Raw genomic sequence first — 26,153 nt, 5'->3', positions numbered from 1 at the left:
TTTAATTCAAATACGCAAATAAAGAGTAAAAAAATAAAATAAAAAAAATACATTTATACTTAACAGAAAATATAAGGACTCATCAACTTTATTTCTACCCAAAATGTAGTCATTACATAAACTTCCTCATGCAAATATTTCGACAGTATGATATTAAACTATTAGCATTACACAAACGTATTTTTAACTTTTGCCAAAATGTACATGTAAAAATGTTTTCATCCTCAGCCACATAACACAAAGCAAATAAACACATAAGAAAACACAGTAAAGTTTCAAATTAAGAAAATATCAAATCTAAGATCACAAAAAAGCGCATAAAAATTAAATTGAGAATCTGTGACTGTGTACTGCGCAATCCCTTGCTTATTCTAAGCTTATTCTTTTTATTTTAATTATTTCGTTTGCTGTTAACTATTGTCTTCCTGATTTAGGCGTAACGAGCTGCAGGTGCGCTGGAGGCTCAGCGCTCTTCGGAGATCGGCCCCCCCTGAATGCCGTTCCTGCAGGTAGGGGGGGAGGTGAGAAGTCCGAGTGCCGACCAGAAACCGAACCACAACAAATAACATTTGAAAGAGGATATATGAACATGTGATTTTTCCAGTATCACACACAGACATACACACATCAGTATCAGTACCTATGGTTGCGAAAATACGGTACTGTATATAGAACATAGGGCACGTTTGTGCGTGATATCACTCCGCGTCTGCGCAACAACCACAATCTCCTATCTTTAGTATTGCTGCGCCAACTGGTGGTCTTTTGGGTTGAGGATAACGGTGATCTATATGTACCTATATGTAGCTATAGCGTCATTGGCCTCCACTCCAGCCACTCCTGGTAGTTCCTCAAAAACACAGAGTTTCTAGTGGATGCACAATCTGTGGAAGCCAACATAGAAATTTCTGAAGAGCCAAAGTTCTTGCAACAAAAATATAGTCCCCAATTAGGTTGTTTTGTTATCACACGACCCCGTCCCCATTATCTTAAGAGAATATAAAAGAATGAGTGGAGACAGAAGAGAGAATGAGACAATTTTGGCGCGTGTCGCTCTTGATTTTGTGTTTATTTTTGCAGTAAACTTAAAGGAGGCCTTTTCACTTTATGTTTGATTCCATTTAAGCTGATATTCCATTCTTGACATCTTAAAATTTACAGGATTCATGGGAGATTTATTTGGTCATTTTGCTTCTTTTTATTTACTAGTTCCCACATTTCTTATTTGTTTTTATTAGATTGCAATAAATCATATAACATTTAACAGATTGACTAAAGTCAAATGACCTGCGGTTCCCACCGATAGCCGTCATTCTGATGGGTTTTTGCTGGTTGCAGCTGAAATATTCCAATGCTCCATGTCACAGAGACAGTAAATACTAAACCCTAAAGATTCTGAAGGCATGATGTAAAATAGTAACGTATAATACAGACGTTTGAAGAGACAATTAAGAGAATGTTTTCATGCTTATAAGAGTGGCCGAGGAGCCATTTAGAACTTTATAAAGATGCATTGTGTGATACCAGGAACTAATTTAACTCAAGGCGAAGCTGCTTCTGCTTTGTCGACCATCGACTGATCTCCTGAAAGTCCAACACCGCTTTTTAAAAACTGAATTTTCATCTATGGACGGAGTAGACGGCAGATGTTTCCACAGATGCTCTTCACCAGTGGTCAGTGAGTGATGCAGCAGATGAGCGGGAGTTGACTGGCTTCAACCAGCTACTGACTCAATGTGTCCAGCCCATAGTGTGGATTCTCTACGAGATCAGACAGCAGCTTCACTCCTGGCTCCTTCAGCTGGTTGGTTTGTCTCAGGTCCAGTTCTCTGAGATGGGAGGGATTGGACCTCAGCGCCGAGGCCAGAGAGTCACAGCTGATCTCTGATAACCTGCAGCACCTTAATCTAAATAAAGAAGGGAAACTTTTATAAGGTTATAAGTGAAACCAGTATTAATCTGAAAGGTTAATCAAAGGCATGATCTGTAAATATTTAATTTAGTTACAGGTTAAAAAATGATAGTAATATGTAATTACCACAATTCCAACCTCTCAGGTTTGCACTGTTCCAAAGGAGAATATATATTGTTCTGGCCCTCACTCTTCCCAGGTTCTCCCCACCTCTTTCCCTCCCATCTCATCATGGAGATCCATCTCACCTGTGGCTCATCTTTAAAGGCACAACGGCTGTTTCCGACTCCACACCCTCGTTCCCTGTTCACTACTCACTACATGGGGGACATGGATTGAATGAACTACGTAGTGCACTCAATTTAAAGTTAGTATTCGGACAACGGCGTCATTTACGGCGCACGTAAAGTGACGTCATGGTGTCGCATAATAATTCCGAATTGGTCGCCGGGAAAAGTGGCCAGGTCCATTTAATTATTTTAATCCATCAGAAATACATTCAGCGGTCATTTTATGAAAATGTAATATTTAACCTATAATTAACTTTATATAGTAAAATGAAATATTAATGTCAATACTAATACAATAATAATTACTTATTACCTAAAATAACTCGTGTCCCATGACATTTTCAAGCCAAGACAGGATGGAACATTCTCAAATCATATTCTGCTGTAGTGAAAACATTTAATAAAGCAATTTTTCATCAAAAAATGGATCAAAGCTACTTTTCATCTTTGTAAATATTCTTTTACTGAGATTCTGTCGCCTGGTGAGGAACAGACGATTCTGAAGAACAATTTTAAGTGAGGGGGGGGATCAGTGAAGACTGGTTGATTTTTGTTTACACATTTATGTGTTGTAATATTTTAAGATGATCATATTGGACCCCTACTGAAAAAAAATTCTTATTTCCAAAAATTTCATATATCAAACTGCACAGTAGAAATTACGTTAAAAAATGTATCCCATCAGCCTTTACGGCTGGGGGCTAGGGTGGATACATTTTCCGAGTTAGGGTGCTCGCTTGTTCTTTTCGCAGTGAATTGTGGGATACATTGAGTGCACTACATAGGGTACAGCGATGCTCACTAACAATTCGGACACTATTGCAAAATGGCGTCCACACTATTGAGTGCACTATGTAGGGTACAGGGGGTGGTTTCAGAAACAGCCAACCTGTCTTAGATGACTTCCTGTCTCCCTCACCATCTCCCTCCTCGTTGGCTGGTGTCTACCAGGCACCCTCACCTAGTTTTGTCTAATTTTGGTTACCATCTGTCGGCTTTTTCATTGTCCTTAAATCAATTTATCATGAATAAGTGGTCACCGTGTGGCCCTCCCTCCTGAAGGAACTGGGCACAACACACACACTCAGAGAAGTGTGAGGACCCTCGGATGGAATAATGGACATTTTGAGAATGGTGTTTACCTCAGAGTTTCCAGTCGGCAGTTTGGAAAGTGGAGAAAACCACAGAGCAGCTTCACCCCTGAATCCTCTAGAAAGTTGGAGTTCAGCTCCAGAACCCTCAGATGGGAGGGATTGGACCTCAGCGCCGAGGCCAGAGAGTCACAGCTGATCTCTGATAAACTGCAGTCAATCAAACTAAAAAAGGCAGGATAAGGTTATACGGTGCAGGTCTGCATGTTATCTGCGTCAGTACTAAACCTACGTTAGTTCTTAGTTGGGTCAGACCTGAATTCACGATATTGCTAGAAAGATTTTTAATAAATAAATAAAATTTGGTGCATCACAGCAGTATTGAGAGCAGCCTCACTTCACCATCTTAGCAGCTGGTATGTAGGTAGAAAAAGGAAGACTGACCTGAGCCTCTCCAGTTTACAGTTTGGACTGTCCAGTCCAGAACAGAGCCGCTTCACTCCTGGATCCTTCAGCTGGTTCTCACTCAGCTCCAGAACCCTCAGATGGGGGAGAGGTTGGACCTCAGCGCCGAGGCCAGAGAGTCACAGCTGGTCTCTGATAAACTGCAGTCCTTTAATCTGAATGACAGATAAAAGATGCCATTTTACAGTTCTTGCACATACAGTAATAATTTAGGCTGTGTCCGAAACCACACCCTCGTTCCCTGTTCACTACTCACTACATGGGGGACATGGATTGAGTGAACTACGTAGCGCACTCAATTCAAAATTAGCTTTCGGACACTACGGCGCACGTAAAATGGCGTTATGTTGTCGCATAATAATAACGAATCGTTCCCGGGGAAAAGTGGCCAGGTCCATTTAATTATTTTAACCCATCCGAAACATACCCAAACACATTCAGCGATCGTTTCTTTGAAAATGCAATATTTTACCCTATTATAATCTTTATATAATAATAATAGATTAAAATATTAATGTCAATAACAATAACATAACACTTCCTTATTATCTCAAATAATTAGTGTCCGGTGACATTTCCGGTGACGTAATCTAATAAGATGCTTATAGTCGCGTATAAATAAATAAGGCAAAAACATATTTAAAATGGAGGCAGCAATGTTCCACTAAAGTGAAAGAATTTTACGCTCTAGTAAGATATGTGAATCAAATAGCATATAATAATAATAACATAATATTACATACATTTGTACGTCATTACTGCTCGTTTACCCGCCATCGACAGATTACCACGTGATACCGTAAAGGCTGATGGGATATATTACCGAGTTCGGGTGCATCGGTTGTACACTACTTTTTGCAGTGCATTGTGGGATACATTGAGTGCACTCGCGATGCTCACTAAGAATTCGGACACTATTTCAAAATAATCGTCCATGAGTGCACTAGTAGGGTAGGGGGTGGTTTCGGACACAGCCTTAGAGTTGGTTAGAAACAGCCTTTAGCGGCAGTTCCTTCTGCCACCATAAACCAGATCAGCTTTCAGTCTTTTTCATTTCAGTATTTAATTTACTGCATACCTGAGAGTCTCCAGCTTACAGAGAGGATCCTGGAGAAAACCACAGAGCAGCTTCACTCCTGGATCCTTCAGCTGGTTCTGACTCAGGTCCAGTTCTCTGAGATGGGAGGGATTGGACCTCAGCGCCGAGGCCAGAGAGTCACAGCTGATCTCTGATAAACTGCAGTCCTTTAATCTAAAAACCACAATAAATCCCATTTGTTTCAGTCAGACGTGTTCAGATTTTGCTTTGCTTAGTTACAAATAAATCTGCTTGGAATCTTTGTAGATGAGTGAAATACGGACTTTAGACACAGCTGAACTGACCTGAGAGTCTCCAGCTGACAGTTTGGACTCTCCAGTCCAGAACAGAGCAGCTTCACCCCTGAAACCTCTAGACTGTTGGAGTTCAGGTCCAGAACCCTCAGATGGGAGGGATTGGACCTCAGCGCCGAGGCCAGAGAGTCACAGCTGAGCTCTGACAAACTGCAGTCAATCAAACTAAAAAAAGAAAAGAGATTAGAAGATCACAACACATAAACACAACAGGTTCTCCGTTCCATCCCGGGGGCCTGTCTATGTGTCATGGCTGGCGGCATTCTGGAGTCAGGAGTGGGAGTTATCGGGGCCATCACAGGTCCAGGTCACTACATCCAGGAACTCAGGGAAGGCATGAAAGGAGGAGATCTCCCACGTCGGCAATGGATCCTCCTCAACCAGGTTGGCGGCCCTGGTTGAGTCCCCAGCTGATTGCAGGGCCCTAAGTCAGCATTTAGGGGTTCGGTACCTTGCTCAAGGGTACATTGGCAGTGCTCTGGAGGTGTTCAGGGGCCTGCTCCACTACCAGAACACCATGTTTTGTCCACACCAGGGTTGACCTGAGAACCCTCTCATCCCAGTCCACAACAGACTATATCAGCTTTGTGTTGATGCAGAACGGGTCCCTGGCTTTGATCTTAAAGCTGCCGACTATGTTATCTAACCTTGTATTAGTCCAGCAAATATACGATACTGTGGGTGGATGTCACAGTATGTGCTCTCCGAGTGCTTTTTTACCTACTTCACAATGGGTTTTTCATCCTCATATCTGCTCCCCCCTCACCTGTGATGTTCCTCACCATTTCACCTTGAGTGCTGCTTTCAGAACCTCTGACTGTCCTTTTATTTTCAGTGGACCTTTAGTAATAATCTTTATAAGGAAGTAAATCGTACTGTTGAACAGTAAAATACATGAACTCACCTGAGAGTCTCCAGCTTACAGAGAGGATCCTGCAGAAAACCACAGAGCTGCTTCACTGCTGGATCCTTCAGCTGGTTCTCACTCAGGTCCAGTTCTCTGAGATGGGAGGGATTGGACCTCAGCGCCGAGGCCAGAGAGTCACAGCTGATCTCTGATAAACTGCAGTCCTTTAATCTAAAAACCACAATAAATCCCATTTGTTTCAGTCAGACGTGTTCAGATTTTGCTTTGCTTAGTTACAAATAAATCTGCTTGGAATCTTTGTAGATGAATGAAATACGGACTTTAGACACAGCTGAACTGACCTGAGAGTCTCCAGTTTACAGTTTGGACTCTCCAGTCCAGAACAGAGCAGCTTCACCCCTGAAACCTCTAGACTGTTGTAGGTCAGGTCCAGAACCCTCAGATGGGAGGGATTGGACCTCAGCGCCGAGGCCAGAGAGTCACAGCTGATCTCTGATAACCTGCAGTGCCTTAAACTGAATAAAGACAAAATACAACCTGTCAGATATGAGCAGATATGTTGAGTCCACACTCGTTTCTGAAAACCTGAACAGGAAAACAGTCGACAGAACATCTGGTGTTTCAGATAGTCACCCAAAAATAATCGGTCAGAAATGGAGATGTTCTTCAGGAGGTAAAAAGAACAGAGATGGGTTTAAGTTAAATTCCCAGCTGTCGCTGTGAACAAGATGACCTTTAACCTTCAGACATGGAATTTAAAAGCTTCTAACACTGGACAACACGAGAAGAACAAAGTGTCTGGTGAGATCACTCAATGGAGCCTTTTCCTGACAGAGTCACTCATGTCTGCTGTTAACAGCCTGTGTTCTTAATCACATCTGGACTTACTCGGCCTTCCTGCAGTTCCTCACAGCTGGAATCAGGCGACGTCGTCCCTCCACTGAGGTGTTGTACTGCTGCAGGTTCAGCTCATCCAGAACCTCCTCTGACATCTGCAGCAGGTAGGCCAGAGCTGAACAGTGGAACACTGTGTCTCCTCTCTGACAGTCTCCTCTCTGATTTCTTCTCTGACTTCAGAACTCTTGGATCTCCTGATGGACTGACTGATCCTTCATCTCCATCAGACAGTGGAAGATGTTGATGCTTCTGTCTGGGGAGATTTGATCACTGTTCTCCTCCTTCAGGTTTTTGAGGACCTTCTGGATGGTTTCTGGGTGGTTCTCCATCTGATCCAACAGTCCACCCAAGATTCTCTTATTGGACTCCAGAGAGAGACCATGAAGGAAGCGAACAAACAAGTCCAGGTGGCCATTTTTACTTTTGAGAGATTCCATTAGTGCTCTCTTGAGGAAGACATCAAGAGATGTGACTGGATCGTAATTTAACAACCCAGCAAACCGGAAAAAGGGGTTTGGTTTAGAATATTTTGGGAAAGACTCCGTAATCCTTTTATTCTTGATGGTGTAACAGTGGAACATGTAGACGGCAGCCAGAAACTCCTGAATGCTCAGATGAACAAAGCAGTAGACTGATTTCTGGAAGATCACACTCTCTCTTTTGAAGATCTCTGTACAAACTCCTGAGTACAACCCGACACCTCGGAGACGTCCAGTCCACATTGTTCCAGGTCTTCAGAGTAGAACATGATGTTTCCTTTCTCCAGATGTTCAAACGCCAGCCGACCCAACTTCAGAAGGAGTTCTTTATCAGCCTCAGTCAGTTCCTCTGGTCTCTGCTTTCCTCCATACTTCTGCTTCTTCCTCTTTATCTGAACCCTCAGGAAGTGTGAGTAGAGGTCAGTCAGGGTTTGGGCAGCTCTCCTCTCTGGTCTCTGGTCATCATGTCCTCCAGAACTATAGCAGTGATCCAGCAGAAACTGGGATCAGACACATGATGTGGAGGCTTCTGGAGGCCTTGATGTGTGAGATGATTCTCTTGGACAGATCTTCATCACTGAACCTCCTCCTGAAGTACTCCTCCTTCTGGGAGTCAGTGAAGCCTCGTACTTCTGTGATCCTGTCAACACACGAGGGAGGAATCTGATAGGCTGCTGCAGGTCTGGAGGTGATCCAGATGAGAGCTGAGGGAAGCAGGTTCCCCTGGATGAGGTTCACCAGGAGCACGCCAACGGACGATACTTGTGTGACATCAGAGATGACCTGATGCTTGTTGAAACCCAGTGAAAATCTGCTTTCATCCAGGCCATCAAAGATGAACAGAAGTTTCCAGACAGTCAGATCTTCTGCTCTGATCTTCTGTAATGTTGGATGGAAAACATGAAGCAGTGAGAGAAGACTGTGCTGCTCATCTCTGATCAAGTTCAGCTCCCTCCATGAGAGCGGAAGCACCAGACTGATGTCTTGGTTCTCCAAACCTTCTGCCCAGTCCAGACTGAACTTCTGCACTGAGAAGGTTTTTCCAACGCCGGCGACACCGTTGGTCAGAACCACTCTGATGTGTCTCTGTTGCTCAGATAAGACTTTGAAGATGTCCTGGCACTTGATTGGAGTGTCCTGGATGTTGTTCTTGGAGGTTCTCTCAAGCTGTCTCACCTCATGTTGTGTGTCCACCTCCTCACTTTGTCCCTCAGTGATGTAGAGCTCAGTGTAGATCTTGTTCAGCAGGGTTCCACTTCCTGCTTCATTAGTTCCTTCAGTCACATGTTCACATCTTCTCTTCAGACTGATCTTATGACCTTCTATCACCTCCTGCAGATCACCTCCTGAAAATAAGTAAACCAATGATTTCCATCTCTCATAAATCATCAACACAACTACAAATTCATGACATCACAAGTTCAATTTTATATTGAAGAATTTTACTTTGTTTGGGCTTCATTTCAGCATCTCCAGATCTGCTTCCAGATTGTGAACAAGAGGACTCTCCTGGTGGAGCTGACTGGTCCCAGTTTGATAGGATGTGCTCCCCCCTCTCACTATGAAACACATCTCTATTAGTCCTTTGATTTATAGGATGAAAGAACCTGATCAAGACTCAATATGGTTCCAGCATTTATGTCTGAATTCATCTTTCAGTTTTAACATGATTCTTGTTTCTAATCAACAATATTCACATTAAGTATGTAACTATATGACTGTCTGAGGTTTAAGTGTTAAACATCTCCAATAATAAACTCACAACCTGCTGCTGTTAATGTGACTAACAGCTGGCACACAAACACATCATCACGCTTTAGTTTTCTTACATTTCCTCTGAACTTCTGAAGTCTATTCCTTCATCTTTGGACTGGTCACTCTTCAGGGACACACAGCTGGGCACTGTGGACTCTGCTCTGTCCTCGTCCATCCTGAGGAAACATCAGAAATAGTGATGAGACTGTGATGAAGGTAAATAATCTGTAGAGGTTGTAGTTAAATAATCCCAAATCACACAGTTTTTATCAAACAGGAACATTTCTAATACATTCTGAATAACAACTGAATCAATAAATCAATGATGTATCTGTATAATTTTCATGTTTTCAGAGTTTAAGCTGCTTTTTTTAACTGTTCCCTGCAGTGAGAAAAGAACTGGCACCTTTTCCAGCCCCTCATCCTGCAGCACTGAATGTGCTCTAAAGTTCTTTCCAGAGCAAACGTCTCTGCACTTGCAGCAACATGTTGTAGTCATGGATCCGTGAGGAGAACCGGATGCAGGAAATGCGCCGAATTTGATCCCAAAAAACCAACGGTGGTCCGGCAACGACGGGGACGCTGGTCCATCGGCCCGACAACACTGGTTTTCCACAGGCCAACATGGTGAAAGGACTGTCTTCAGCTCAGCCAATAAATTATTTGGTGCTACATAAACATACTAGTCAGGACTTTTTAACTTCCCTCATTTGTTCCCCTCTTCAATTATTTCTAGAATCCAAGTTCTCCAAGATCACTGCTCTATTTAAAATAGATGAAAGAAATGACACCCACTCCTGCATTTCTTTCACAGTGGTTCCACAACATAGAACAATAAACCACTGTGAGAAACATGAACCAAAAATCCTGTTGGTGTCCTGTGATCCTGTGTGGATTTATTTATTTAGTTATTTTGAAAGTTTATTGTCTTAAATTGGTCCGCTGAGAGATCTTAATTTGCACACGATTAGATGTTGTTTGACAGGTAATACCAAATATCCAGCTGTAACCTGGACTGTAACTCTAATAACTCTAAGAGCTTTTCACCTGTCACAAAAATGTCACTCTTCCAGCTTCGTCTGAACAGAATAGTTTCACTTTTAAAACCTAATCAACAGCTTTATGGCGTATATATTACTACCATTAAAGCATTCTGGGAGGGTTTAAAGTTCTTTTAGGATCAGTAGCAAAGAGCAGAAACATAAACTAAACTTCACTTAGAAAGACTATTCAACTACAACTAAAGCCAGACTATAAGAAAGTTAAATAAGACCGATTCATTTATAATGTATAATGATGTTTTGTGCTAAAACTAAATATAACGCCTAGTTGATTCAAATCTTGATTTTATCTCCAAACACAAATGTCAATTCTTTTCAATAATGCTCTTCGTTTACACTCACCTTGTCGGTCTTCAGTCTTCCTGCTTAGTCTGAAAGGAATACTTTTAAAAACTCGTTCGTTGGGTTCCCAGTTTCTGGGAACGTTGTTGCTGGTGTCTACCTGCAGGGGGCGTGGAGGAGCCGCTCATCAGCCACCGCTGGCCCCGCAGACACACGCACCTGCGGTCTCTCTTCAATCTCCCGTTAGATTTAAGGACAGAACTCCCGTCTGCCAGCGGCGTGTGAGTGTTTTCGGCCTCATCGCCAAACCCTGACTTCTGTGGCTTGACTATTAGTTTTCCTTGCGGACTTGTTTTGGACTCTCTCGAGGTCTCTCCGCCTCTCTGTGAACGCGGACCGAACTGTTCTTGTTCACTTTAAAATAAAGACGCTTTTCGGACACCATTCTCCACCGTTATTCAACCTAGTTAACTAAATAAGATTTATGATGCCTCACAGATTTTGAAAGACTTGTAAAAGCAGCATATTTCTGCAGCCCTGGAGTCCAGGAGGAGCAGCAGAGGTCAGAATGTGTCGGAGCGCGTTTAACTATTGTCTGCAGTTCCACGCGTGTCCACCGGGTGGCGGTAAAGCACCACATGATATTTCTCCTTTTTGGAACTTCTTCAGCTGCGTTGAGCTTTAAATCTTCACCTGTCGCTCCCTTTAAGCTCTAAACTTTGCGGTTCTGTGTGTAGTTTGTTGGTTTAAATATTTTTGATGCATTCTGATGACGATGAGTGAAACTGTCAATGACCAATAGAAAGTTCGTCCATTTTTCTACTGTGTCACACATTTTCATTATTTATTGTCATTTTTGGGTCTCTAACTGGGCGAGTTCTGTGAGCTGTTTTGCTTTCTCTGTAGACCAGATGTTCCAGGCAGGTTCCATCATGGAACAGACAGAGACAGGTCACGTGACAACAGTCAGCCTTTAGTTCTTTATTACAGGAGGATCTGGTTATATACAGACACGAATCTGCAAAATACTAAAAGGTATATGAACACAAAGGACTAAAAAGTCTACATACACGCACACACGTGTATTAAGTGTTTATACACACGTTTGCGCGTACGTGCACACTGTATATTCATCTAATAACTGTTAGTTTCTAAAACACCAAAGTAGAGTCACTGAGGCACGGCTTCACCTCCTTTACGCCGAGGTTTCACTGAGCAGGTGTGATGAACTGTTGCAGAAGGAAAAGCATGGAACATGTTAATAATCGGACACAAAAACCCTCAGGTTTATTGTCTGGACCTCGCCATCCCTTTGGGGAGGATCATCTCATTCTTCAGCTTTGAACTGTCAGAGTTAAAAGGTTTCATCCTTCCACAAGACAAGAAAACTTCCGCCCAACCTTCTGACCTCTAGTGTCGTATTTTCATCTCTTCAAAAATTATCATGTTGAACATTTTGTCTTCCAAATGAAAAAGAAAAAAAATTCACTGCAGACTTTTAAAGCAGCGACAGGAAAACCAGCAGGATCACTAGGAAGAGAGACGGAACCAGGCGCCTGGAGATGAGCTCATCTGAACATCTACCCTTTAACAGCCATCGCTAGTAAATGGTCCTTCAGCCTCATCACTTCGAGGGTGGAAACGTGTTTAGGCCGTCAATAACAGCTTTGTGAAACTATCTGTAGCTGAGGAGGCCTCATCCCAAAGCAGCAGGTCCAGATGGAGTTTCGCTCGACTCCTGAGAGTCGGTGCAATGGGCTTCTGCAGCACATCATGCTGAATCAGAGGGTCTGTGGAAACCATCTTATAGTCTCCCAGTCTGCTAAATGCCACATGTGATGAAGACCATGGAGGGGCTGCTGCTGAACCACCGGAGACCACAGATTTAGAGTCCATTCCAAGAAAGGAAGAAGGTGGCAGACTCTTACGAGCTGGTGATAAACAGGGTGGAAACTGCAGAAATCCTCTGAGGATATGAGATATGCTGCACTGCCAACACGGAGGCTCCGTGGAAGAAAATGGTCACTTAAGTCAACGACCTGGCAGGTGGCAAAACCAGCAAAGGTGCAAGTGGCAGATCTTGAGGAAGCTACTCATCACCTGAGGACTTGCATCTAAAGACTACTTTTTCCTCACCATCTGAGGCACAGATAAATACACAATGAATTAATTATTTACTTCTTGATAAAGAAGCGTGTGCATAGCTCGGGAAAGGGATGTAAAGTCCAAACCTCAGGGCTGCAGCGAAATAGAGGGAAAGTCCGCCCACTAGTGGTGACAAAGGTCACTGCACCCTTAAATACTAACGATACTAATGCAAACCGGTCAAATAAAAAACAACCACATGTCTATATACAAGCTCATTGGGCCTCCGCAATAACTGCCGTACTAACCTACGGGTCAGAAGGCTCCGCGGGCAGGTCAGGGTGTAAGTTAAACGCAACCGAACCACTGTTTACGAAATGTCTGAGAAACGCAGAATTAAAAACACACCAGCAGAAAAGAAAACCAACGAAACCAAGAGGCACGACAGGGCCAAACAGCGGCCTATGAGAAGCCTTAAAAGAAACAAAGCCAACATGAGCAGTAACAGGAAAACGGCACTAAAACCGCAGCAGTTTACCTGGTTAATTGGCTGCAGCCCGCACGCCTCAACTCCCTCCCCCGATAGCAGTTGCGGGAGCCAACCGGCAGGGGGCGCACCGACACACCGCCGTAATCCAGCAGGACAACCTGGGACACCAGGGTGTGTGTGTGTGTGTGTGTGTGTGTAATAGTTTTTATTTCTGTTCCTGGTTGGTAGGGATAAACTGCAGTAGCGGTTCCTGCTTTGGCTTTTCCACGCTCCGTTGCCATAGTTACGGGTAAACGGACGCGAGTCGCGTTCGATTTCTGGGGCGTTTTGAACGAAACTGAGTTACCGAATCATCTTCATCCAGGTATGAAGTGATAAGCTCCAACTCAGCGCTGCCCTGTTCAAAATGAGGCTGTAATCTGCGCGTCTCGGGCTTCATAGACCTCAAAGAGGGACGTAAATATGTAACATTTCTACAATTTTGTGGCCAAAATGAGTTTGCATTGACTTGATTGTGCTTTTATCAGGTTGTTTAGGACCGAACATGGAGCCCTCCTGTAGCTCCTCTTCAGTACTGGACAGCGGTGGGCTGGAGGTTCTTGGTTCTACCAAACAATCCAGGTGAGTTTTTTCAGGGATGAAAGATCAAAGAAGCTTTGATGGAAAGCAACAGACATTACAAACGCGTTAGATTCTATTACAACTGATGTTGCTGGTACGCATTGCCTTCAGCCGCAGCAGCAACTATAGAACTAGAACCCACTGAACTCTTCTCATTGATGTGTCCTGACCGACACCCCATCCAGAACCCGGCTAATCTAAAGAATCAGCACCTTCTGCTCCCTCCTCAAACACAATGAAACACAATCAGTGAGGGCAAAACTAGAAAATTCACATGCAACAACTCCTCAAAAGTACAGACGTCAGCACCGGTTCCTTTGACTTCCACAGGGATCCACCAGCGCAGTGTCATGGTGCTCAGACCGACCCTCCAGTTCCAGCCCTGAGGTTCTGCGGTCAACTGGCTCAATGGACAGGAAACTCAACCAACTACCAGGTCCGGGCCGCGCACGCCACCCTGAGTGACGGGGCGCTTGTCAACCAACCCGGTGTTGTTGCAGGGGGCCTCGGTGCAGGTGACGCTCATGGGCTTCGCTGTGTCCGAGGACAGGACGGCAGAGCTCCGGCGCCACCTGGAGGTGTCGTATGATCAAAGCCTTTGAGCCTTTCAGGGTTTTTCCCATCCCGCCGGTCCATTTTCACCCCGTTCTTGTCGCACAAACAGACAAGGCTGGAAAAGACAGTGACGGAAAAGTTCTGCCGGTCGATGGTGTATAAGATCCTGGAGGGGGTCCAGACCCGAGAGAGATCCAGCTCCCTCGTAGAGTTTTTAATGGGAAGCCCCGAGGTGAGGTGGTCAACAAGTTCTCTTGGCTCAGCAGAATTTCTTCTATTCCCACTCTTCACCTTCATCCCTCACAGGAGGAGCGAGAAAGACAAGACAGTGGGGAAATGGACCCGGCCGACCAAAGCCTGGGCCGCGACTTCGCCCATGACCAGACATTTACGGATTTCACCCCATTTGAGGAGGAAGCCTATTCCGCAGCGTTTGGATCCTTCTCTGGTTCCACATCTCCAATGTGAAATGTATTTTTTCCTGTTGCGAAGGTGCTGGAAACAAAGAGTAACACTTGATTAGATCAATAAATTATTCAATGTCACTCATTCAACCGATAAAGCAGAACCGTGTCAAATTCATTGTGCACCGACTGATATATTTAATGTATTTTTAATTTATTTTGAACATTGTCAGACCAGTAAGGTCCAGTTCTGCACCAGCATTAGCTTCGTCCTGAGCTCCCGGTCGGACTGAGGCCCGAATGGACTGGATCCACCGTATTGGCCCGAATATAAGACGACCCTGATTATAAGACGACCCCCTCTTTTTCAGTCTTATTTCAATGCAAAAAACAGCCTCTTATATTCGGGCCAATACGGTATTAATAATGACATTTAGTTAAAGGTAAATTGAGCAAATTGGCTATTTCAGAAGTGTGTATCAAACTGGTCGCCCTTCACATTTTTCAGTACCCAGGAAGTAAGTCTCGGTTTCAAAAAGGTTGGTGACCCCTGCACTCGTCATTTTAAAATTTTTAAATGAACATTCGATCAGTCTGGCCCTCGGCTTGGAGCTACATTTTTTATTTGGCCCTCCGTCCATTTGACTTTGACACCCCTGATTTAAATGAATCAATATGTTTCCATCAGTGGTTAAAAATCCGATGAATGTGATCATCAAAATGCACAAATTCTGCCTTAAATCAGTATCAGCTGTCTTTGTTCATTTAAATATATCGAGCAGTGATCCAGGATTAAACGTTGCTGTTGTCCAAGATTACTGACTGATCCATGATGTAACAGATTTCTATTATATCGATTAACATGAATGTTTGCATTGAAATTTGACAAAAATCTGCAGAATGTAAACTGTATAAAAGTTCACTTTCACAGAAACAGTTGCAGTCTCATTATGGGCTGTAACTGTAGGAGCTCCAGCTTATGTCATTAGAATCTACATGATTCAGTTTATTCATGCTTTTAATGCTCTTTTGACTGAATTTTACCAGATAAAAATGTACCTTTTCTGCCCCCAATACAAGAGTTCCTCTGTGTTCTAAGAGTTTAAAGAAATGCATTTAAAAAACTTAAAAGGAGGCCAGATTTCCTACAAAAGCCTGGTTTGACCAGCAAGTCTGGCTCATTTACAGTTATTGATGAGCTCTTTTTCTGTGATATCTGTCATTTAAGTGCAAACACAGCTTACAAGCAACAAACCTCTCGTCCTGCACCGGCTTATCTGCCGTATGTTCGTATTTTGGGTTCTTTCAGGGCGGTTGGACAAGATCTACACCGTATGTAAAGTGTGTGTGGGTCAAAATACCTTCCAAGTTTGTGAGACCACATTTCTCAATAACTCAACTCTTGTCAGGAGTTGGGACAAAGCGACCCACTCCTGAGAGCTTGTGGGCGATGCTGCAGCGACCCTGCAATCCCTACACTCTCTGGTGAAACCAAATCAAAGGTTTTAGACACTGCTGGATGCTGGAAGGGTGGCTATAGTCTGGACGCATAGTTCCCCTGACTGCACATTTCTCCAACAATGATTGGCAGCTGGTGTCACTTGTTCTCCAGGTGAGAAAAGGAAAGAGAGCCACCCCACAGTGTGTTTGATTGTCCCACTGCAAGCTCAGTGCTGCCATAAAACATTGGTTTCTGTGGTTGGACTGACCTGCTGCCCCTTTAAGAGGGAGGCAGGTTTGGGCTTCTGGCTGGAATGAAGCCACCTAAGAAGAGAACGATTGCAGGCTTTCGGTACCAAGGTTTAACAGGGTGCTCACTTCACACTTGGGCTTTTCTCTTTTTTGGGATGGGTTTTCTCAGTAGAGAAGGGGCATGGCACACTGCAGCAGCTTTCTTTTGGGGTTTTCTAGTTTTCCTTCTGATCTTTAAAAGACAGGAAGAACCATTTTTGATTGGTCTGAATGTTTGGGCGGTTTTGTGGCCAGCCTAAAATAAAACAAGACAAATCTACAACTGATACTTCCTTTCTAGTCATTGATGACCATCCTCACATAGGGCAGATTTCCACAACCAATTTAATACTGCAAATCTATCCTGTGTGGTCTTTTTTCCAAAAACTGTAACACTACGTTTATAACAAAGATCAAACATGTAAACAGTTATTGTCTAACTAGTTACCCCTGGGAAAGTACTGGATCATCTCTGACTGACCTGAGAGTCTCCAGCTTACAGAGAGGATCCTGGAGAAAACCACAGAGCAGCTTCACTCCTGGATCCTTTAGCTGGTTGTAGCTCGGCTCCAGAACCCTCAGATGGGAGGGATTGGACCTCAGCGCCGAGGCCAGAGAGTCACAGCTGATCTCTGATAAACTGCAGTCACTCAGTCTGGATAAGGAATCATGGCAAGAAATGATCTCTTATTGGAGGAAAAGTCATATTACACTTGCTCAAAATCATTATTTCATTTTATTTCATTATTTAATCAGGGCCCTTGGAGTCAGGAGAGCTCTGGCCCCCGACTGATAAACTGGGATATTACAGCAACAACATAGTTAAAAAATATCTATAAAATTGATTTTCAATGGCTCATTTAAATTCATACTACACTTCTCTTCTCCAAAAGTCAATGGAGTTTATCTTGAAGCCTTTTATTGTTTAGTTGTTATGTCGAAGATAAAAGAAAGCTGACCTGAGAGTCTCCAGCTTACAGAGAGGATCCTGCAGAAAACCACAGAGCTGCTTTACTGCTGGATCCTTCAGCTGGTTCCTACTCAGGTCCAGTTCTCTCAGATGGGAGGGATTGGACCTCAGCGCCGAGGCCAGAGAGTCACAGCTGATCTCTGATAAACTGCAGCTGCTCAACCTGGAAAACCAATCAATGGGGCAAATAAAAACACATTTCTAAATCTGAAAGTGAAGAGAAAAGCAGAAAATGTAAAGAAATTTAGGAAAGACCAACAGAGGCCTCCTGACCTGAGCGTCTCCAGTCTGCAGTTTGGATGCATCATTGCAGAAGACAGTAACTTTACTGCGGCATCTGTCAGGCTTTGGGTCCAGCTTAAGCTCAGCTCCCGTAGATGAGAAGGGTTTGACGTCATTGCTGAGGCCACAACTTCCCAATGACTCTTTGAAAGAAAACTATCAGACAGTCTGTTGTGTATGAAACAAAAATAGTGAGTCAAACTTTGGGATTTCTAATCAACTTATCTGAGAATCTACCTCAACACAAATGTAGCTCATTTCCTGGAAAAGCTAAATTCAACACCGTAGAGCAACAGTTTGAACGACCATCAGATCTGAAATGCAACTGAATTATTCTTAATATTTGTCTTATTTTAGAACAGCTCATAATTACTCAATATTTAAAATGATTATAGAAATGGTTTAAAGAAACGTGCATCTTTTTATCTGTCTATCAGCTCTTTGGATATTTGCATTTCATACAATTTGTACGATCGTGCGTCAAGTCTTAATTCAGCGATCCGATCGATGACATCAGAGTCTCTGGTTGCATCGATTGCCCTCAGCTTCTGTTACATCTGCCTGTTTTCCTTCAAATCATTTTCACTGCACCTTTTGTTGCTAGTGATGAAGTTGCCACCTAACGGGTGTGGAAAGGGTCAAACAACTTTGTGGGTCACATAAAGGCTCCAAACGTAACCGCCACAAAGACCTAAAACACCCATTTAAACCAACGAGGCCGGCTGTTTTTACGTTGAACAAATGAAGCAAAATAGTCACGTGTCATTAGTTAAAATGTGTTTTTCTGTCGTTTGAATACGATGTATACAAACAAACAAAAGTTATTTAATTACATGACAGTAATTTCATGATAGTAAGTTAACTTGTGGCTCCTATTATTCCTGCCTTATGTTGGTTTGTCTGGATTGAACTTTGAACTTATATCCAGCCAGTGTTGAACATTTCTGAATGAATTGTTTATCTTTTTTAATTTATGGACGCTGCAATGGAAACAAAGAATTGAAGGAATGACCACTGGAGGGGGTATTGCTACCTGACATGATCGACTCGGTTGATTTAAACGCCGATGTCCGGCCCCAAAAATCTTTACTTACACGGCCTTCCTGCAGTTCCTCACAGCTGGAATCAGGCGACGTCGTCCCTCATCTGAGGTGTTGTACTGCTGCAGGTTCAGCTCATCCAGAACCTCCTCTGACATCTGCAGCAGGTAGGCCAGAGCTGAACAGTGGAGCACTGACAGTCTCCTCTCTGATTTCTTCTCTGACTTCAGGAACTCTTGGATCTCCTGATGGACTGACTGATCCTTCATCTCCGTCAGACAGTGGAAGATGTTGATGCTTCTGTCTGGGGAGATTTCATCACTGTTCACCTCCTTCAGGTTGTTGAGGACCTTCTGGATGGTTTCTGGATGGTTCTCCGTCTGATCCAACAGTCCACCCAAGATCCTCTGATTGGACTCCAGAGAGAGACCATGAAGGAAGCGAACAAACAAGTCCAGGTGGCCATTTTTACTTTCAAGAGATTCCATTAGTGCTCTCATGAGGAAGTCATCAAGAGATGTGACTGGATCGTAATTTGTCAACAACCATGTAATCCTGGAAAAGGTGTTTGGTTTCGAATATTTTAGGAACTTATTTATAACCGCTGTGTCTTTCCTGGTGTAACGGTGGAACATGTAGACGGCAGCCAGAAACTCCTGAATGCTCAGATGAACAAAGCAGTAGACTGATTTCTGGAAGATCACACTCTCTCTTTTGAAGATCTCTGTACAAACTCCTGAGTACACCAACACTTCGGAGACATCCAGTCCACATCGCTCCAGGTCTTCTGAGTAGAACATGATGTTTCCTTTCTCCAGATGTTCAAACGCCAGCCGACCCAACTTCAGAAGGAGTTCTTTATCAGCCTCAGTCAGTTCCTCTGGTCTCTGCTTTCCTCCATACTTCTGCTTCTTCCTCTTTATCTGAACCATCAGGAAGTGTGAGTAGAGGTCAGTCAGGGTTTTGGGCAGCTCTCCTCTCTGGTCTCTGGTCATCATGTCCTCCAGAACTATAGCAGTGATCCAGCAGAAAACTGGGATCAGACACATGATGTGGAGGCTCCTGGAGGCCTTGATGTGTGAGATGATTCTCTTGGACAGATCTTCATCACTGAACCTCCTCCTGAAGTACTCCTCCTTCTGGGAGTCAGTGAAACCTCGTACTTCTGTGATCCTGTCAACACACGAGGGAGGAATCTGATAGGCTGCTGCAGGTCTGGAGGTGATCCAGATGAGAGCTGAGGGAAGCAGGTTCCCCTGGATGAGGTTCACCAGGAGCACGCCAACTGACGATACTTGTGTGACATCAGAGATGACCTGATGCTTGTTGAAACCCAGTGAAAACCTGCTTTCATCCAGGCCATCAAAGATGAACAGAAGTTTCCAGACAGTCAGATCTTCTGCTCTGATCTTCTGTAATGGTGGATGGAAAACATGAAGCAGTGAGAGAAGACTGTGCTGCTCATCTCTGATCAAGTTCAGCTCCCTGCATGAGAGCGGAAGGACCAGACTGATGTCTTGGTTCTCCAAACCTTCTGCCCAGTCCAGACTGAACTTCTGCACTGAGAAGGTTTTTCCAGCGCCGGCGACACCGTTGGTCAGAACCACTCTGATGTGTCTCTGTTGCTCAGATAAGACTTTGAAGATGTCCTGGCACTTGATTGGAGTGTCCTGGATGTTCCTCTTGGAGGTTCTATCAAGCTGTCTCACCTCATGTTGTGTGTCCACCTCCTCACTTTGTCCCTCAGTGATGTAGAGCTCAGTGTAGATCTTGTTCAGCAGGGTTCCACTTCCTGCTTCATTAGTTCCTTCAGTCACATGTTCACATCTTCTCTTCAGACTCATCTTATGACCTTCTATCACCTCCTGCAGATCACCTCCTGAAAATAAGTAAACCAATGATTTCCATCTATCATAAATCATCAACACAACTACAAATTCATGACATCACAAGTTCAATTTTATATTTAACAATTTTACTTTGTTTGGGCTTCATTTCAGCATCTCCAGATCTGCTTCCAGATTGTGAACAAGAGGACTCTCCTGGTGGAGCTGACTGGTCCCAGTTTGATAGGATGTGCTCCCCCCTCTCACTATGAAACACATCTCTATTAGTCCTTTGATTTATAGGATGAAAGAACCTGATCAAGACTCAATATTGTTCCAGCATTTATGTCTGAATTCATCTTTCAGTTTAAACATGATTCTTGTTTCTAATCAACAATATTCACATTAAGTCTGTAACTATATGACTGTCTGAGGTTTAAGTGTTAAACATCTCCAATAATAATACAACTCACAACCTGCTGCTGTTAATGTGACTAACAGCTGGCACACAAACAAATCATCACACTTTAGTTTTCTTACATTTCCTCTGAACTTCTGAAGTCTATTCCTTCTTCTTTGGACTGGTCACTCTTCAGGGACACACAGCTGGGCACTGTGGACTCTGCTCTGTCCTCGTCCATCCTGAGGAAACATCAGAAATAATGATGAGACTGTGATGAAGGTAAAGAATCTGTAGAGGTTGTAGTTAAATAATCCCAATTCACTGCATTTTTATCAAACAGGAACATTTCTAATACATTCTGGATAACAACTGAATCAATAAATCAATGGTGTATCTGTATAATTTTCATGTTTTCAGAGTTTAAGCTGCTTTTTGTAACTGTTCCCTGCAGTGAGAAAAGAACTGGCACCTTTTCCAGCCCCTCATCCTGCAGCACTGAATGTGCTCTAAAGTTCTTTCCAGAGCAAACGTCTCTGCACTTGCAGCAACATGTTGTAGTCATGGATCCGTGAGGAGAACCGGATACAGGAAACACCCCCACTTTGATCCCAAAAAACCAACGGTGGTCCGGCAACGACAGGGACGCTGGTCCATAGGGCCCGACAACACTGGTTTTCCACAGGCCAACATGGTGAAAGGACTGTCTTCAGCTCAGCCAATAAATTATTTGGTGCTACATAAACATACTAGTCAGGACTTTTTAACTTCCCTCATTTGTTCCCCTCTTCAATTATTTCTAGAATCCAAGTTCTCCAAGATCACTGCTCTATTTAAAATAGATGAAAGAAATGACACCCACTCCTGCATTTCTTTCACAGTGGTTCCACAACATAGAACAATAAACCACTGTGAGAAAACCTGCAACATGAACCAAAAATCCTGTTGGCTGTCCTGTGATCCTCTGTTGATTTATTTATTTAGTTATTTTGAAAGTTTATTGTCTTAAATTGGTCCGGCTGAGAGATGTTAATTTGCACACGATTAGATTTTGTTTGACAGGTAATAACAAAATATCCAGCTGTAACCTGGACTGTTGAACAACTCTAATAACTCTCAGAGCTTTTCACCTGTCACAAAAATGTCGCTCTTCCAGCTTCGTCTGAAGAGAATAGTTTCACTTTTAAAACCCAATCAACAGCTTTATGGCGTATATATTACTACCATTAAAGCATTCTGGGAGGGTTTAAAGTTCTTTTAGGATCAGTAGCAAAGAGCAGAAACATAAACTAAACTTCACTTAGAAAGACTATTCAACTATAACTAAAGCCAGACTATAAGAAAGTTAAATAAGACCGATTCATTTATAATGTATAATGATGTTTTGTGCTAAAACTAAATATAACGTCTAGTTGATTCAAATCTTGATTTTATCTCCAAACACAACTGTCAATTCTTTTCAATAATGCTCTTCGTTTACTCACCTTGTTGGTCTTCAGTCTTCCTCCTTAGTCTGAAAGGAATACTTTGAAAAACTCGTTTGTTGGGTTCCCAGTTTCTGGGACCGTTGTTGCTGGTGTCTACCTGCAGGGGGCGTGGAGGAGCCGCTCATCAGCCACAGCTGGCCCCGCAGACACACGCACCTGCGGTCTCTCTTCAATCTCCCGTTAGATTTAAGGACAGAACTCCCGTCTGCCAGCGGCGGAGTGTTTTCGGCCTCATCGCCAAACCCTGACTTCTGTGGCTTGACTATTAGTTTTCCTTGCGGACTTGTTTTGGACTCTCTCGAGGTCTCTACGCCTCTCTGTGAACGCGGACCGAACTGTTCTTGTTCACTTTAAAATAAAGACGCTTTTCGGACACCATTCTCCACCATTATTCAACCAAGCTAAATAAATAGGATTTATGATGCCTCACAGATTTTGCAAGACTTGTAAAAGCAGCATATTTCTGCAGCCCTGGAGTCCAGGAGGAGCAGCAGAGGTCAGAATGTGTCGGAGCGCGTTTAACTATTGTCTGCAGTTCCACGCGTGTCCACCGGGTGGCGGTAAAGCACCACATGATATTTCTCCTTTTTGGAACTTCTTCAGCTGCGTTGAGCTTTAAATCTTCACCTGTCGCTCCATTTAAGCTCTAAACTTTGCGGTTCTGTGTGTAGTTTGTTGGTTTAAATATTTTTGATGCATTCTGATGACGATGAGTGAAACTGTCAATGACCAATAGAAAGTTCGTCCATTTTTCTACTGTGTCACACATTTTCATTATTTATTGTCATTTTTGGGTCTAAACTGGGCCAGTTCTGTGAGCTGTTTTGCTTTTTCTGTGGACCAGATGTTCCAGGCAGGTTCCATCACGGGACAGACGGATACAGGTCACGTGACAACAGTCAGCCTTTAGTTCTTTATTACAGGAGGATCTGGTTTATATACAGACACGAATCTGCAAAATACTAAAAAGTATATGAACCCAAAGTACTAAAAAGTCTAGATACACGCACACACGTGTATTAAGTGTTTATACACACGTTTGCGCGTACGTGCACACTGTATATTCATCTAATAACTGTTAGTTTCTAAAACACCAAAGTAGAGTCACTGAGGCACGGCTTCACCTCCTTTACGCTGAGGTTTCACTGAGCAGGTGTGATGAACTGTTGCAGAAGGAAAAGCATGGAACATGTTAATAATCGGACACAAAAACACTCAGGTTTATCGTCTGGACCTCGCCATCCCTTTGGGGAGGATCATCTCATTCTTCAGCTTTGAACTGTCAGAGTTAAAAGGTTTCATCCTTCCACAAGACAAGAAAACTTCCGCCCAACCTTCTGACCTCTAGTGTCGTATTTTCATCTCTTCAAAAATTATCATGTTGAACATTTTGTCTTCCAAATGAAAAGAGAAAAAAAATTCACTGCAGACTTTTAAAGCAGCAACAGGAAAACCAGCAGCATCACTAGGAAGAGAGACGGAACCAGGCGCCTGGAGATGAGCTCATCTGAACATCTACCCTTTAACAGCCATCGCTAGTAAATGGTCCTTCAGCCTCATCACTTCGAGGGTGGAAACGTGTTTAGGCCGTCAATAATAGCTTTGTGAAACTACCTGTAGCTGAGGAGGCCTCATCCCAAAGCAGCAGGTCCAGATGGAGTTTCGCTCGACTCCTGAGAGTCGGTGCAATGGGCTTCTGCAGCACATCATGCTGAATCAGAGGGTCTGTGGAAACCATCTTATAGTCTCCCAGTCTGCTCAATGCCACATGTGATGAAGACCATGGAGGGGCTGCTGCTGAACCACCGGAGACCACAGATTTAGAGTCCATTCCAAGAAAGGAAGAAGGTGGCAGACTCTTATGAGCTGGTGATAAACAGGGTGGAAACTGCAGAAATCCTCTGAGGATATGAGATATGCTGCACTGCCAACACGGAGGCTCCGTGGAAGAAAATGGTCACTTAAGTCAACGACCTGGCAGGTGGCAAAACCAGCAAAGGTGCAAGTGGCAGATCTTGAGGAAGCTACTCATCACCTGAGGACTTGCATCTAAAGACTACTTTTTCCTCACCATCTGAGGCACAGATAAGTACACAATGAATTAATTATTTACTTCTTGATCAGAAGATTTTTTTTTAAAGTGTGCATAGCTCGGGAAAGGGATGTAAAGTCCAAACTTCAGGGCTGCAGCTAAATAGAGGGAAAGTCCGCCCACTAGTGGTGACAAAGGTCACTGCACCCTTAAATATTAACGATACTAATGCAAACCGGTCAAATAAAAAACAACCACATGTCTATGTACAAGCTCATTGGGCCTCCGCAATAACTGCCGTACTAACCTATGGGTCAGAAGGCTCCGCGGGCAGGTCAGGGTGTAAGTTAAACGCAACCGAACCACTGTTTACGAAATGTCTGAGAAACGCAGAATTAAAAACACACCAGCAGAAAAGAAAACCAACGAAACCAAGAGGCACGACAGGGCAAACAGCGGCCTATGAGAAGCCTTAAAAGAAACGAAGCCAACATGAGCAGTAACAGGAAAACGGCACTAAAACCGCAGCAGTTTACCTGGTTAATTGGCTGCAGCCCGCACGCCTCAACTCCCTCCCCCGATAGCAGTTGCGGGAGCCAACCGGCAGGGGGCGCAGCGACACACCGCCGACATCCAGCAGGCTAACCTGGGACACCAGGGCTGTGTGTGTGTGTGTGTGTGTAATAGTTTTTATTTCTGTTCCTGGTTGGTAGGGATAAACTGCAGTAGCGGTTCCTGCTTTGGGTTTTCCACGCTCCGTTGCCATAGTTACGGGTAAACGGACGCGAGTCGCGTTCGATTTCTGGGGCGTTTTGAACGAAACTGAGTTACCGAATCATCTTCATCCAGGTATGAAGTGATAAAGCTCCAACTCAGCGCTGCCCTGTTCAAAATGAGGCTGTAATCTGCGCGTCTCGGGCTTCATAGACCTCAAAGAGGGACGTAAATATGGAACATTTCTACAATTTTGTGGCCAAAATGAGTTTGCATTGACTTGATTGTGCTTTTATCAGGTGGTTTAGGACCGAACATGGACCACTCCTGCTGACTCTCTCTCTCAGTACTGGACAGCGGTGGGCTGGAGGTTCTTGGTTCTACCAAACAATCCAGGTGAGGTTTTTCAGGGATGAAAGATCAAAGAAGCTTTGATGGAAAGCAACAGACATTACAAGCGCGTTAGGTTCTATTACAACTGATGTTGCTGGTACGCATTGCCTTCAGCCGCAGCAGCAACTATAGAACTAGAACCCACTGAACTCTTCTCATTGATGTGTCCTGACCGACACCCCATCCAGAACCCGGCTAATCTAAAGAATCAGCACCTTCTGCTCCCTCCTCAAACACAATGAAACACAATCAGTGAGGGCAAAACTAGAAGATTCCCATGCAACAACTCCTCAAAAGTACAGACGTCAGCACCGGTTCCTTTGACTTCCACAGGGATCCACCAGCGCAGTGTCATGGTGCTCAGACCGACCCTCCAGTTCCAGCCCAGAGGTTCTGTGGTCAACTGGCTCAATGGACAGGAAACTCAACCAACTACCAGGTCCGGGCCGCGCACGCCACCCTGAGTGACGGGGCGCTTGTCAACCAACCCGGTGTTGTTGCAGGGGGCCTCGGTGCAGGTGACGCTCATGGGCTTCGCTGTGTCCGAGGACAGGACGGCAGAGCTCCGGCGCCACCTGGAGGTGTCGTATGATCAAAGCCTTTGAGCCTTTCAGGGTTTTTCCCATCCCGC

The 26,153-nt window shown here is 43.9% G+C and overlaps 2 protein-coding genes across 25 annotated transcripts in view; both read right to left on the bottom strand.

The window, feature by feature from the left end:
- Nucleotides 1–1,038: 1,038 nt before the first annotated feature.
- Nucleotides 1,039–26,153, bottom strand: part of LOC130520243 (NACHT, LRR and PYD domains-containing protein 12-like) — a 37,780-nt gene continuing 12,665 nt past the window's right edge. For 5 of the 23 annotated variants that reach the window (XM_057023943.1, XM_057023942.1, XM_057023946.1 and 2 more), the window contains 9 exons: nucleotides 21,037–21,138; nucleotides 20,650–20,786; nucleotides 18,725–20,549; nucleotides 6,360–6,533; nucleotides 6,055–6,228; nucleotides 5,142–5,315; nucleotides 4,837–5,010; nucleotides 3,345–3,518; nucleotides 1,039–1,907 (listed from right to left, as the gene is read on the bottom strand). In XM_057023943.1, coding sequence (XP_056879923.1) covers nucleotides 1,724–1,907; nucleotides 3,345–3,518; nucleotides 4,837–5,010; nucleotides 5,142–5,315; nucleotides 6,055–6,228; nucleotides 6,360–6,533; nucleotides 18,725–20,549; nucleotides 20,650–20,786; nucleotides 21,037–21,138 — 3,118 coding nt within the window. In that variant the 3' untranslated portion in view covers nucleotides 1,039–1,723. Of the gene's footprint in view, nucleotides 1,908–2,010; nucleotides 3,268–3,344; nucleotides 3,519–3,737; nucleotides 3,914–4,836; nucleotides 5,011–5,141; nucleotides 5,316–6,054; nucleotides 6,229–6,359; nucleotides 6,534–14,599; nucleotides 14,739–16,826; nucleotides 17,034–17,337; nucleotides 17,512–17,621; nucleotides 17,799–18,724; nucleotides 20,550–20,649; nucleotides 20,787–21,036; nucleotides 21,139–26,153 lie in introns of those variants that run through there. The other 18 variants (XM_057023944.1, XM_057023948.1, XM_057023956.1 and 15 more) reach the window with 15 other exon arrangements.
- Nucleotides 7,872–10,590, bottom strand: LOC130520244 (protein NLRC3-like). 2 transcript variants are annotated; one of them, XM_057023963.1, is made up of 4 exons: nucleotides 10,553–10,590; nucleotides 9,224–9,325; nucleotides 8,841–8,953; nucleotides 7,872–8,740 (listed from the first exon to the last, which is right to left on the bottom strand). In XM_057023963.1, exons 2-4 carry the CDS (start codon nucleotides 9,322–9,324, stop codon nucleotides 7,872–7,874), a joined length of 1,083 nt encoding a protein of 360 aa, XP_056879943.1. In that variant the 5' UTR covers nucleotide 9,325; nucleotides 10,553–10,590. The 2 variants fall into 2 exon arrangements, with proteins under 2 accessions (XP_056879943.1, XP_056879942.1); XM_057023962.1 differs by lacking the exon at nucleotides 10,553–10,590 and having other exon boundaries at nucleotides 8,841–8,977.

Source organism: Takifugu flavidus, unplaced genomic scaffold (assembly GCF_003711565.1).
Source record: "Takifugu flavidus isolate HTHZ2018 unplaced genomic scaffold, ASM371156v2 ctg317, whole genome shotgun sequence".
Lineage (NCBI taxonomy): Eukaryota > Metazoa > Chordata > Actinopteri > Tetraodontiformes > Tetraodontidae > Takifugu > Takifugu flavidus.
This window is presented reverse-complemented; position numbering and strand designations above follow the sequence as displayed.

Coding starts and splice junctions, on each gene's coding strand:
- LOC130520244 (XM_057023962.1), bottom strand. CDS start 9,324: ATGGACGAGGACAGAGCAGAGTCCACAGTGCCCAGCTGTGTGTCCCTG. Junction 8,978..9,223: donor TTCAGAAGTTCAGAGGAAAT/GTAAGAAAACTA, acceptor TATAAATCAAAG/GACTAATAGAGATGTGTTTC. Junction 8,741..8,840: donor TGAAATGAAGCCCAAACAAA/GTAAAATTCTTC, acceptor ACTTATTTTCAG/GAGGTGATCTGCAGGAGGTG.